We start from the raw sequence: 14,340 nt of genomic DNA on the forward strand, positions 1-14,340 counted from the left end.
TGCTGTTAACAGGTTTGCGTTGTTTTCGGAAAAGAACCCCAAATCGATTTTTAATTGACCCATTGAAGAAGCTGTTAAATAAAGCAGAAAATAATATTGTTTTACTCCCGTATAAAATGTCGCATTTTGCGCCAATGGTGATGTAATCTGCGGCAATATTTTTATGTGCGATTTACTTTGAATAAAGAGGCGAAATCCAAAATATCACTTAAAGCCGGTGCTCGGCTATAAATCGGTTGTAATCACACTGTACATTTAATGCTGTTTGTTGGGGGGCTATTATTAATATTCCAGTAATTTACGGTTTCATATAAAATACAACGTCGGACTTAGGGCCGAATTAAGAAAGGGGAACAGAACAATATGGGCACCATGTGTGGACACCCAATTAAACTGCACGCTATATTAGAATTGAATGTAGTTATGCAGAAAGCAGTCAGTCCACAATTTCGAAAAAAAAAAAATTAGTTTTATCCAATTCACGAAGGTCAATTTTATGTGCTGCTTAAAACCGTCAGGCCGCTTTCATGCAAAAAACTGTAATAAACACATTCTGAAATTTTTATAATGTAAAAATGTCATAAAAATTCATAGCACCTCATACAGAGTTTGTACAAGGTTTCATTTAATATAAGATCTGTCTGCCATTAAAATCACAATATATATATATATATATATATATATTATATATATATATATATATATATATATATATATTATATTGTAATATTATGTGATATATTTATATTTAGAACATAAGATTTTCTCATGTTAACTGTTTTTTTTTGTCATCTTAGATATGTTATGTTTCTTTTTAACTTTTTTGTTGTTTTTTTATTTTTATTTTCCCTGAATCATTAATTTTTAAATATTCTTTTATATTTTATAGTACTCGAATGTATTATATAATGAATTGTTCACTGCTGTGATTATTTTTATAAAACTTTTTGCTGTGAAAGATTCTTTGAACCGTTGATGTATAAATAAATCAATCTGATCATAAACACGATTAAATTATTTTTTGTATAATTAATAAAACAAATTCATGCATTATTTATCATTTGCAAAAAACATACCAACTGTTGTGTAGATTTGATTATTCACTCTTTTCACAAAAGTGCTACTATCTCAGTTTCACTTTTCTATGGCTGGCTGCTTTCTGCATAGCTACGTTCAATTACTTACCGGAAACGTTTATAACAAGATTTATTTATTCACCTACAAGCTACAGAAAGTGGCTGGGTGGGATTTTAGTTTTAGTAAAAAAAAGATAATTAAAATGTTAAAAGTGAAAAATGATATATAGCGGGTGCTCATATCTTCTTCTTCTTGTGGGGCCTTGTCAGGTTCCCCCGATGGCGATCACTACAGCAAAAGCATCTCGGTTCTGCGCTACTCCTATAATCCGCAGCCAGGATAACTGCTTATTGGATGTACTCGCCATATTTATTCCTGGGAAAATATGACCTGAGTGGTTTCCCGTTGCTTTTTCTGATCTATTTTTCTGTCGGGGTTATATTCCCTTAATTGGTTGGTTCTGGTTTGGAGGCGCCAAAAACTCGCCTTTCATCCTCTCGTTATCTTCTGTGATCACACCGTTATGAGTATTATACCATTGCACAAGGTTCGCGACGTGGACGCTAACGAGTAGGACTAGTCAGTAGTGTTGCCGGTGGAATGCAACTGGGCGTTCGCAGCATTTTATAGAATCACACCCTCCAGCAAGATGTGACTCACTGCGACCCTACTGAGAGTTTGAACCACGGTAATATCTAATCTACACACAAATTCAAATGTTTAATTCAAAGTATATACTTTACATATTGTAGTTCGGTAATTTAAGAAAATTGGAATATTTAACAAAGGTGATCTCTCCAGTATTTTCAACGGGATCTGCACCACTGCACTATTTCATCAATTTCGCACGTTTCCCGCATTAAATAAATTTAGATCTTAATTACTCCCTAGGGAGTGAAATCCAACATGTTTACAAATATTTGGACATACGCAAAACATTGTGAAAAAATTGTAAAAGTATTTTCAGGCATTGCCTAGTAGGTGACAATTCAGCCAGATGAATCTCGCCCTTTTATTTCTCAAAAGTTAACATTTGGAAGATTTAAGGAAATATGGATATTTAAACACAGGTTCAACAGTGAATATTACACAGTATATAAAATTATCACTTAAACCAGTCAATGACAGATCACAAGCCCTGTAAATGCCTAAATGTCCATATCCCTTCTTAAAAAAAAATATTTCTTTGTTGCAATAATTTGGTTATTTTTATATAATTTTCACTGTTTTAACTTAATATTAAATACGAAGGCACAAAAATAAACAATTTGACATTTGATATGTCTAATCAGTTTAAATAAATATATATTAAACCTTTTGATGATTTAAATAAAGATTGATGTGAAGACAGATGGAGAAAAAAACACAATGGGAATATGGAAGTCATTTGTCATTTAATCGCAAAAAAATTTCATATTGTTTTTAAAATGCAAAAACTCGTTTATTTTGCTAATATTCGATTAACAAAAAAAACATTTTTAGTATAAACACGTTATTTCAAATCAAAAGTCACAATTTTGTTCGTTAAATTTTTGGTTATCTGTTAACCACCGTGCAACTGATATTTTCGTTTTATCGCCAAACCAAACGTGAGGAAAATAGGTGTTGTGTAATGAATGGAACGGTCCTGTTATTATTTTTTTTATAATATTTTATCGGCCATAAATTATTTTTATATTAACACTGATGGTAAATTTATTGTTTCAGAAACATGTGATGACCGGAAATGCGAATTCTACGGAGTTTGCGAGATGGAAAGCGTCGCCAAAACGAAATGTGTTTGTCCAGGAAATTGCTCAGAAGTTGATACTGTGAGTATAATGAACATATTTATACCGTTTATTTTTTTGTAGAACATTATAATCTTTGCCATTATTTTGTGCTTGTTTTGAATACCATTACGGCGTCCATTATCAGGGTAAATGTGTGTGATACTCGTACATTACGTCGCATCGGCAAAGAGTGCGAACGACACAAGGCATAATAATCGAGAAAAATTCAATATGCCTCTGAGCCGCAATGAAAACATATTTTTAAATATATTTTATAATGTACTATTCTAAAAATCAAATAAAATCTTTTTTTACATAAAATTGTTCCAGTATTTATTTGTTCAATTGACAAATTGTAGTCCGCATCACTTTACGGGCTGTTTAACCCTTTATGTAATGCAGACTGAATATATAAGTTAGAAGTTGATGAATAGAAAACAGATAGCTGCTAAACTGTCAATATGTACAAAAAAATAGATTTGTATCATCCGCAAAAGCCATATTCGGCAAGAAAATTGTCGTATTAATGGGTGAATTTTGAATTGCATTTGTACGGCTTCTGGGTATGTAAAACAGTGCATGAGATCTCGCTCTAGTATAATTATTGGGAAAATACGAACTACCTTTCGGTAAATATGAATTATATGTACTTCCAGAAATCAGCGAATAGAAATATTTCCCAAGAAAAATTTGACGACGAGATTTTAGGGTTCGTAATCCAGCATCCTTGATAGAAATAATAATGGATACAAGAACGGATAATCATTATTTTCTTTAATCGCTAAAATTGTTTTTGAACCTTTTTCGATTTCGATTTCGATTCGAAAATCGATTTCAAGGATGTGGTTCAATACAGAAGGGCCCCAAATTATGGAACAGTATTCTAGTATGCTGAGGAACAGTATATCATACAATGTGTGAATTGCGTTAGTATAATTGAAATATTTAAAGTTATACGGGGATTTGTGTAGTTAAATCGTTTGTATGTCTAAGTTCTTCCTTTCAAAGAAGGATCTGGGAAGCATGACCACGGTCCCAATTTGGAACTAACACTGTATTCCTTCACTGTCATACAGGGAAACTAGATTAAGCTGAATGTACAATTTGTATTTGATTGATCACAAATTGACATTACTGCGATGAGGAGTACAATTAAAGCTTTTAAAGTTTCTATGTTTTGTTATTTTTTCGGTTTGATGGCAAAAAATATTCAATTTTCACTAAAATAGTTTTTTTTTAAATACAATAAATATTCAATGTGGTGAAAGATACTCTTGTTTTTATGAACAGTTTTAAAAAAGGGGTGGACGTTTTTATTGTTTTACTAGATATGTACATATAAATATGCGTCAAAGGTATATAAATCAGCGGGTTAAAGCTTCTCGTGCCAAAAGTTTTTTTTTATCTTTGTTTAATTTCACCATTTCAAGCGTTTTACAAGTCATCCCTTTAGTTCATAATTCTTGACATGTCATAATATGAAAACATAAAATATGTTTTGAACATTTAGCTTTTGTAGAATTCTAATGTTGTTTTATCCTCGAATATTTTCTTTAGGATAATCTAATTTCAGTGAAATTCAAACGGAATAATAGTCCTCAAACCACATTTTACCTACCACACTCCACACACCACGCACTATACTCCAAACATACAAATCAATAACAACACAAACATAAATACTACCATTAGTATTAGTAATAGTAAAATAATCTCACTACGTCAATTTTCATTGTTGAAAAATGTATTTTGTTGTTTGCGTTATTGGTGCTGTGTTTTTGTTTTTGTAATATTTTTTTATATGTGTATATTATGTCAGCATAAAGCTGTGTGCACAAAATTTACTATAAATAAAATATAGAAATAACCTATCGCTGTAGGAGCAAGTGGTGTACTTTTGGTAATTTTTTTGTATTTGTTATTGTTTTTTCGCGTATGTTAAGAGTGATAGATTTATTTTTCCATTTCAAATTCTCAATTTTATTGCTTTTAGCTAGCTTATTTTTAAAATGCTAGAAACGATACCCATTTTATTTTAAATTGGTTCTTTTTTTCCATATAAAGCAAATGTATGGACAAAATACACTCCTATATAAATATGTAGGTGTTGATGTATTTATTTATATAGGATATTAGTTGGAAATAGATATTTTCCGAGATTTGTCTCATTTGACCATTTGATTTCACGAACATTTCCTGTAAGGTGATGCTACCTGATGTGGTGTATATTTACGCATTGACCTTTATTTCAGGTGTCCGAACCTGGCGACATACTGGAGTCCGGTCAGCTCTGTGGGACGGACGGACGCACATACGCGACAGAGTGTCACCTGCGCAGCGCGGCGTGCCAAGCGCAACTGAACATTTCTGTGGCTTACAACGGCGACTGTTGTGAGTAAAATTTTATTTTAATTCTTCTTCTTCGTTTTTTATGGCCTTTTCACCTCTTCACAAAACCACAGATTTACTTTTATTCAGAATTTGAAAATTACAAAATAATTTATTTTTTTAATACCTAGGTATGTATATGACAATGCTGTATAATATGAAGGTACGATGTCTTGCATGAAACACGTTGGCTCAGCGCGTGTTTATACAACTCGGTTAAGCTTAGACAATACCCTGTCTGCGTAATCTATAAGTGTGAAAGCACTACAATTCATTTTATGAATCATAAACTTATAAAACACAATTCTGAATTACATTATATTATTTTAACGCGTGAAAATACATAATATCGCCACAATACCGCACCCTGAGTGTAAAACCAAAGCATATGCAAATATTGTAGTTTAGAGATATGGGCGTTTAAAAATTTTACTTTGCTTGAAAAACTGAGTTTTTTTTTTTTTTTAAATGTATCCCTTAATATTTTATTTAAAAAAAACTGCTCTTTTCAAAATGTTAATATTTTGAAAATTGTGACAAATATCAGAAATTAGAAATTTGCACTTTGGTTGCGACATACTTAGTTTATGTATAATATGTATAAAAAAAAAATAGAAAATGGCAAAAATCAAACATATGATCATCATTTTATAAGTGAACAAAATTAGGACTGTACTCATTTACTTTTATTTTAATCTTAATTAAAACTAATGTCTGAGCACCCTATGATAAACTATGATTTAATAGTTCATTTAGTTTAATAGTTCATTTATGTTATGCATAAAATTTCAAGTACTATCCTTAACAAATTTTCTGATCTCTTACTTTTAATGTCTGTCAACCAAATCGTAATTCCATTTTTAAATACTGTTAGTTTATCAGTTAATGTGTGGTTCAATCATTGTGTTGTAAGCTTTTTAACTACAATCTTAGCGTTTCAATGAAACGAATTTTTTTATCATGGCCATATATTTCAATTATACAAATGGTAAGAAAAACTGCGTTTCCTGTTGTATAATCCCTCTTTCCTCCTTTGCGTGCTCTATCTACCCTTACGTGTGCATTCAACAAATGTGCACTCAAAGATAATCCCGTTACAAAACGGGTGGAAGAATTAAAGACACATACATGTATAAACATAAGCAGTAGTTCTGTCCTCACCCGGGAGAAAGAAAAATACAGTTCTGTATGTAAAATAGAACCACAACCCTGAACGAGTATTTTCATTCCATTCAATTTATTTAACAATTTAAAATTAATGTACATAGTTAAAATCTTGAGTAAATCAAGAGTGGAGACAAGTCCGCCTCGTTGTGTAATTGTATAGTGGTTGGCGCGATCGATTTCCATTCTTGAGGTCCATGGTTTGATTTCTGGCAGAATATACTTTCAATATTTGTTTTAAATAGTCAGTTAATAATTCATTAATTGGTAAGTCAATTCGTCACAAAACTTGGAATTCTTTGGAACAGATCTTCTGGCTTTTCGTAGATCTCTTCGCCACTAAAACAGTGTGGAATGAAGATGGATCGTCATAGTTTAGCTATAAGTCGTATGTGTTTATCGTGTTTACAAATATATTGTAAACCATTATTTTACTGCCCTTGTCCGTCTTTGCTACATAGTTTTATGTTCTTTTTGTTCAGTTTTTTGTACATATGTATCTATATATGTAAAAGAAACTGTTGTAGTTAGGCCGTATATATAATAAATAAATAAAGGTCATTCTACACTTAAATATAACATTGTTCTGTGTAAGTAAAATCATCGAAATACACGGCAATTGCAGTATTAATGCAGTGCTTTATCTACCACTGGGTGCAGTAGAAGAAATGATTATGAAAAAAAAAGAATTGTGAATATTTCACAAAGAGTAAAAGAGAGAGAAAACGGATGAAGAAGGAGTAGGTAAATTTAATAAAACATTGAAAAAAAAAATTAAACATTTATAAATATTCACATATAATATTCATACATACATATATATGTACATATACATACACACACGCATCCATGTATATATGTTTATTTATAAACACACATACATTAATACGAGTATACAAACATTAAGATGTATGCATACACAAATACACATACATGTATGAATCTCGTAAATATACATAGTTAATAATCGCAATTTAAGAGGTTTTAAAAAAAAATATTTTTGTACTTAATGTTATTAATGCTATCAAATGGATCAATACGGGGAAAGTTCAAATTATATTCACGAGCAAAACGTATAAGTAGAGAGTTCAGGGCATAGTTCGTACGAACTGCTGGCACATGAAATAGAGAGCTCAACGTGTGACGGGTGCGGTAGCCGGGGATATTCAATGATAACTCCGACAAAAGAGTTGGACTATTAAGGCGTCCATTAAGTATGTCATGGAGCACCCCCCCATGTCTAATAGTAGACGGCGATCTTCTAAAATAAGCAAGTGGTGCTTTTTGCAGGAAGACATATAATCTTGAGTGGTTTATGCTATGTATATGTGCCGCATGTAATGTATATGTTTGTGCATGTTTTATATGTGCGTTCATGTGTGTGCATGGATGGCTCGGAGTGTACATTCGGTACTTTTATTTATTTTAATTTATAACCTCCATGGAAAACGCAATGTCAACAATTATTCTTTTCTCACTTGAAATTCTTATTTATTTATTTTTTGTCACATTTAATGTTAATTTCGTTTGCATAATTTACGAACACTTATTTGGTCTTTTTAATTTAATTGGTTTATGCTATGTATATGTGCCGCATGTAATGTATATGTTTGTGCATGTTTTATATGTGCGTTCATGTGTGTGCGTGGATGGCTCGGAGTGTACATTCGGTACTTTTATTTATTTTAATTTATAACCTCCATGGAAAACGCAATGTCAACAATTATTCTTTTCTCACTTGAAATTCTTATTTATTTATTTTTTGTCACATTTAATGTTAATATCTTTTGCATAATTTACGAACACTTAATTGGTATTTTTAATTTAATTGGTTTATGCTATGCATATGTGCCGCATATAATGTAAATGTTTGTGTATGTTTTATATGTGCGTTCATGTGTGTGCGTGGATGGCTCGGAGTGTACATTCGGTATTTTTATTTATTACCTCCATAGAAAACGCAAACGTCAACAATTATTATTTTCTCACTTGAAATTCTTATTTATTTATTTTTTGTCACATTTAATGTTAATATCTTTTGCATAATTTATGAAAACTTAATTGGTCTTTTTATGTTAAAAAATTGTTGTTTTTAATACTTGTTATGTATGACTGTATGTTTTCTGAATAAAATAAAATAAATAAATAAATAAAAAAGTGTGCTATAAAGCACCGTGGAAATAACGTATACATACATAAAACACACCGGAGGTTGGTATATTTATTTATATTGGATATTAGTTTGGTATGGATATTTCCCGGGGGTAGTTTCTTCCAAACGTGAAGGAGTGAAGAGGCTTAAATATTAACGGCGCAAAGGAAAACGGTAACAATGAATATTGGATTTCTGTTTCGGTTTTGTTCCAGGCCAGGTTAGGAACTATTCCAACTGCCGTGATGCTCATTATTGTACAAAAGGAAACGTTTATTGTACTATCGACTCGATCTGCACATTAATATAGGCGTGCTGAAGCTTCCGTTATTACGAGTGGGAATTCGTAAATGGAAACGGGAAACTCGGGGAAGTCCGCTAATAACTGATAAATTCAACAAAAGAGATAGGTCACATTTTCGATATTGTAATATGGAAGTGTAGGTATTTACAGGATTTATGACCTGTCGCTGGCTGGTTTACACTGTTAAGAACGTTTTCCCTATCTGTTACAACAAATTTAGATCAAAATAACTCCCTAGAGAGAAAATCTAGCCTGTCTGCAAACATTTAGAAATACTCAGAACATTGTTGATTCTACTAACTGGAAAAAGAAGAAGTATGAAAATTGGATAAATGTTTTCAGGCGTTGCCCAGTAGGTGATTTGGTTCAGCCGGATGAATCTTATCATCATCATCATCATCATCATCATCATTCCCTTTCCGCACCCAATGGTGCATAGGGCACTGCATTGGTACACCAATCGCAGCGTATCTTGATCATTTTAGTTACATGAAGGTGAAAGGTTCTTCATCCCTGTTGTAATATGTTCAGCTCCCTAGAGAGTTCAATCCATTCCTCGTCTACAAAAATTTGGACAAACTCAAAGTATTGTTGATTCACCTACACATCTGGGGCGTGCGGTGAGGTTTTCGATTAGGGAACCAGTCACTTGATACTAGGAACATAAATAAAGTATTTACCTTTTACCAAGACAGTAATTTGAATGTAATGCTTTGAAATAGACTGAAAAGCATTTTTATGTCATACTTTTAGAATAAACAAGTTCAATTTTATAGTTTAATTTTAGAATAGCATCGTGTTAACCGATTTAAGTGCTAAGTTGGTTATACAACCGTCACAATGTACTAAAAATAAACATGGATTGGTTTGTTAGAATTGTTTCCACATCTTTATCATTCCTTTTCTGCACCGAATGGTGCATAGGGCACTGCATTAGTACACTAATCGCAGCGTATCTAATAATTTTTGTCACATAAAGGTAAGATGATCAGTCTTACGCTTCAGGTACCAGTCTAGGGACTATGAAATATTCTAGTGTGAAACCACCCTTTTAAATAAATATTTCATATCAACCATGTCGTAAATCGAACCCGAAACCTCTTGCATGGCAGGCTAACGCGCTGACCATTACACCACGAGGCCGACTCACCCACATGATAAAGGTTTCAGCTTCAAAAGTCGACACATGAAAGAGTTAAGAAACTGTGGATGTTTAAACATGGGCAGAATGGTAAATGTTACACAGTGTGTAAAGCGCACAAGCCCATGACAGGTGATAAGCCCTATAAATGCCTAGACTTCCATATTCCTTTCTCAAAAATGTTTTTCCTCTCTGTTGCAACAAATTTAGGTTTACACCGTGTTTAAACGTCCATATTGCTAAATTTTTTAGCTAAAACTACACAATTTTTTTTTACTCACTATGAAATATTTTCACTCGAATAAAGCAAAACCAAGACAAGCTATTATCCCGTTTCCAGGGGTAGGCAGAAAGGATAGATCGTCAAACCACTCTATCTTTAAATAGAGAAGGTTTCAGTTCTTTAACTTCGCAAACATCAACAGATGGAAGAATTGAAGGAATATAGATGTTCAAATATAGGCAGAATGGTGAATGTTACACAGTGTGTAAAGTGGCCACTTAAACCAGCCATTGACAGGTCATAAGCCCTGTAGATGCCTAGATTTCTATATTACCTTCTATTAAATGTTCTTGATCTCTGTTGTAATATGTTAACATAACATAAATGTTAGGTAAAAAAAAAACAATTTGTTAATTTTTCTAAAATTTTACTGTGCACTCGGAAACATTGATTGACACAACAGAGTAGATAAGTAAAGGATCATTTAATGATTAGTAATTGAATTAATGAACTTTGAACTGAAAATATAAAAAAAATATATTTTACATAAAACGGATATTTTTGTATTATTTTAAATAATATTTGATTTTTTAAAGATAATATCGGCCAAATGTCTACTACGGCGTTGTTTAATCCGAGGTTCAATTTTCATTATTTCTCTTATTATATGAGCAAAGTAGGGTAAAAATTTTTACTACTCTGGCAACACTAACGAAATTTCCATTTTATTTCTTCGACAATCTGACGGATGAAAAAATAATTCAATTTTTAAGTAACGCATTTGTTACAAACACATTCATTTGATAATTACACATGAAATGTAATTGCATCCTATTTCTTTAAGATCCTAGCAGTATTTCTGCACTTTAAAGGGACACAACACGGCAGGGTTAAATTCGAATCAGGAGTTGCGTACTGAGCGAAGTCTACAAAGAAACTAATAGGTCAAAACGTAACCCTACTCATTTATGAGTAGTTGAGTCGCCTACTGTTTGATGTGCGTATGTGGTTTCTGGACTATTCTAGATTCTATGATTACCATTTTAAAAATGTTTTTTTATTATACGGCATAAGTAAAAACGTACCTGCACAAGTGTAAATAGAAACAAATGCTGATATTTTAAATGAGAATAGTAAAATTATTTATATTTTTTTTAATATTTAAAGTCATACGTTCTGGCAGTATTAAAAATAATTCGGATTTGCTGTACGTTCTTGTTCTAGTATAAGAAATGCTTTTCGTTTACATGCCAAGCTTCCTCTAATCGGAAAAAACCTTCATTACCCCGTCAATCTGCGTTATTATCCCCAAACTTTTAATAATTAAGATAACTTTTTTTTATATTTGAACAATTTTCTTGGTGTGATCGCTTCAGCCAGTCGAAAAATTACAAAGTTTACCTTAGTTAGTGTTTTAGCTTAAAATAATCATAAATTTAATGTAGCTTTTACTTCAAATATTCGTGCTTTGACTTGAGTTACTATTTTTGTAATTTCGAAATTCTCATAAAATTTCACGAGCGCTCATTTAATTACATGTAGAATTGCTCTAATAAGAACATGATTAGAAAATTTTACCGTAGTTCATACAATATGTTCCCGGAAAAACGTGTATTTAGATACACGTTTTTCACAGGCTGTTAGCAGCCTATCCCAAATAACGCATTCTTGTTATGCTGATGTTGGCATCTAATTTAACAAATAAGGACTTGCTTGTCTCGACAACTCTATTTTTATAAAACAACGTAAAAACTATTGTGTTAACTAATATTAGTAAATATTAGTGTAAAACAACTTACCAACTTTTTTAGTCTACCGGTTTCAAGACGAACCCATCTATTTGTCAGGACACTCACTACGGCAACATGCAAATACTTAAATACACCTCCACCTTCACCATCACCGTAGTATATATATATATATATATATATATATATATATATAGTAATTCTAAAAATACATAAATCACATGCAGATTTATAAAGATGCGCACACCGCCATGTCTTAACATGCACTAAGCTCAATAAAAAAATATTAAAAACTTACTTTGATAAAATTAATTGTATCGTTATTGTTTTACTTTGATAAAATGAAACCGATTGAAAATTCTATCTGAATATCATATAAATTACTACTCATGGTAAATTGTAATATTAAATATCTTTCTGACGTTATTTTCTTATTTGAACGAGGGAATCCCTTCTTAATTTTTTGTATTTTCTTTCTCTACATAAAACCTGCTTGACTTCATAATATTGGGGAAAAGAAGTGATTATCTTGTGAATTCCTTTTCACTAGGGAATTGTAGGAAATGAAATCGCCGAAACGGCAAAAATGACCAAGACTTTCGGAAGCCCAGCAGTAAATTACTAACCCTTGACCAAATAAAGAAAATTAAGACTTTCATATACACTTTTCAGGGCAGCAAATTTTAACGTCGTTTTATAGAAAATGTGGCGTTCTTAAATGAATCATAAATTGATCCCATTCAAAATGTTTGTTTATTTATTTGTTCATACAAGGATACATGATACAAAATAAAATAATAACGTATCCCTAACTCTATGAGGCCAAGAGACCTGTGCTGATTTGGGATTTGACATTATGGAAAGTGGAAGGATGAATTTTATTAAAAATCATAAATTATTACGTAAACATAAATTTTAATAAACATCAGGACAACACAGTTAATGGTATATGAATCTTTGCAATAAGTTGACTATTATTCACAACACAAGTTTTCTTCTTCTTGTGAGTGTGAATTTAGTACGGGGTGGATATTCCATTCTTACTGATTTTCCTTCACTCGGAACCAAGGAACAATTTACTTTTAATTATTTACCTGTCTCATGTTTTTTTTAAAAATAAATCTAAGAGAGTGAAAAAAACATTGTTTTTTTACACTAAAGTGAATTTGAAACAAGTGATGTTCGTATTGGGTTACTTTTTTAAAGATAAAGATCTTTCAAAGTGGGGTTTATACGAATCATTCCTTATTTTTTTGCATAACTTGAGCTAACTCTGAGTGAATACACTTGTGAAATGGCTTTTTTAGATCTAACTATATTACTTGTCTCATATAATTAACATTTTCTCTACATCTGTTGATAGCAGAACCTAGGTTTTACCTTCCATTTTATTCCACTCTGCTCTACTTTTCAGAAGTTTATCTATCTATTTGACTCTTACAATACATCTTACCTCATTATAACCAATCGCCTAATTTGCACTTGAACATAATTTGGCTTATTATTGAATATCTACTTCAAAATGCATGGAACAATCAGTTCACTCTCTTGTTTATCTCCGAATTAATTTATTCGGTCTTCACTAAAGCAAGATATGAAGCATGATTCTTTAAATTTCTTTAAATGTATTTTTGATAAACGAAAAATTATGTGGTTGTCTGTTTTGTGATTGTGATTTTATAAGCTTATACTTTGATTACGTCATTTATAGATTTCAATAGTACAATAATAGCTCATCGAATACAGTTCAGTTTCTAAAACTCAAAAATAACTTATATTATTGCGATGTCAATGGAATAAGTTGTCGTTATAAAACGTATTTGCGTTTTCGTAAATAGTATCGTGTTTGATGATAAGTCGGTTCAAGTTATCATCATAACACATCCTTATAATATCTATAAGGATATGGAAAAATATGGAAAAAACAACCCACTCCAAGCAACAAAATATGAGCATATAGCTCTGAAATTTCCAATCGTTTATCATTTTATTAGTCTGAAGTGAAAGTCGCATAGTCATTTTATTTTTAGTGATTCGTTAGACGCCGTCTTGATTTCTCAATAAAATGATCACGGACATTTCTTGTCATATCTTAATCCTATCAGGACAAATGGGACCGTTCAAGAATTAATTTCCATTACGTGGCTAGTACAGGAAGTAGAGCTACCGAGTAGCACCTACATTGGGGACATTTAAGCCCCTTGAGCTATAAATCAGACGTCCCGGTTGCGCACATACGTTGCCCCTAATTCTCTAAATTATTGCTAGGAATATATTCCTTAAATTATTACATAGAGTGGCAAATACCGGACGACATATTGCCATAAAAAATCATCTAAAAAACTCTTCGTATATATATACATTATGGGCC

At 31.7% G+C, this 14,340-nt stretch overlaps 1 protein-coding gene across 1 annotated transcript in view; it reads left to right on the forward strand.

Annotated features, from left to right (window-relative positions):
- Positions 1-14,340, forward strand: part of LOC148281485 (agrin-like) — an 808,766-nt gene that overhangs the window by 747,683 nt on the left and 46,743 nt on the right. Inside the window, exons 8-9 of the mRNA XM_088226633.1 lie at positions 2,785-2,888; positions 5,102-5,240. Of these exons, the coding sequence (XP_088082759.1) occupies positions 2,785-2,888; positions 5,102-5,240 (243 nt within the window). The remainder of the gene's footprint in view (positions 1-2,784; positions 2,889-5,101; positions 5,241-14,340) is intronic.

The sequence above is a fragment of the Micrasema longulum genome, unplaced genomic scaffold (genome assembly GCF_059751315.1).
Source record: "Micrasema longulum isolate JH-2025_06_02 unplaced genomic scaffold, ASM5975131v1 h1tg000453l, whole genome shotgun sequence".
NCBI lineage: Eukaryota > Metazoa > Arthropoda > Insecta > Trichoptera > Brachycentridae > Micrasema > Micrasema longulum.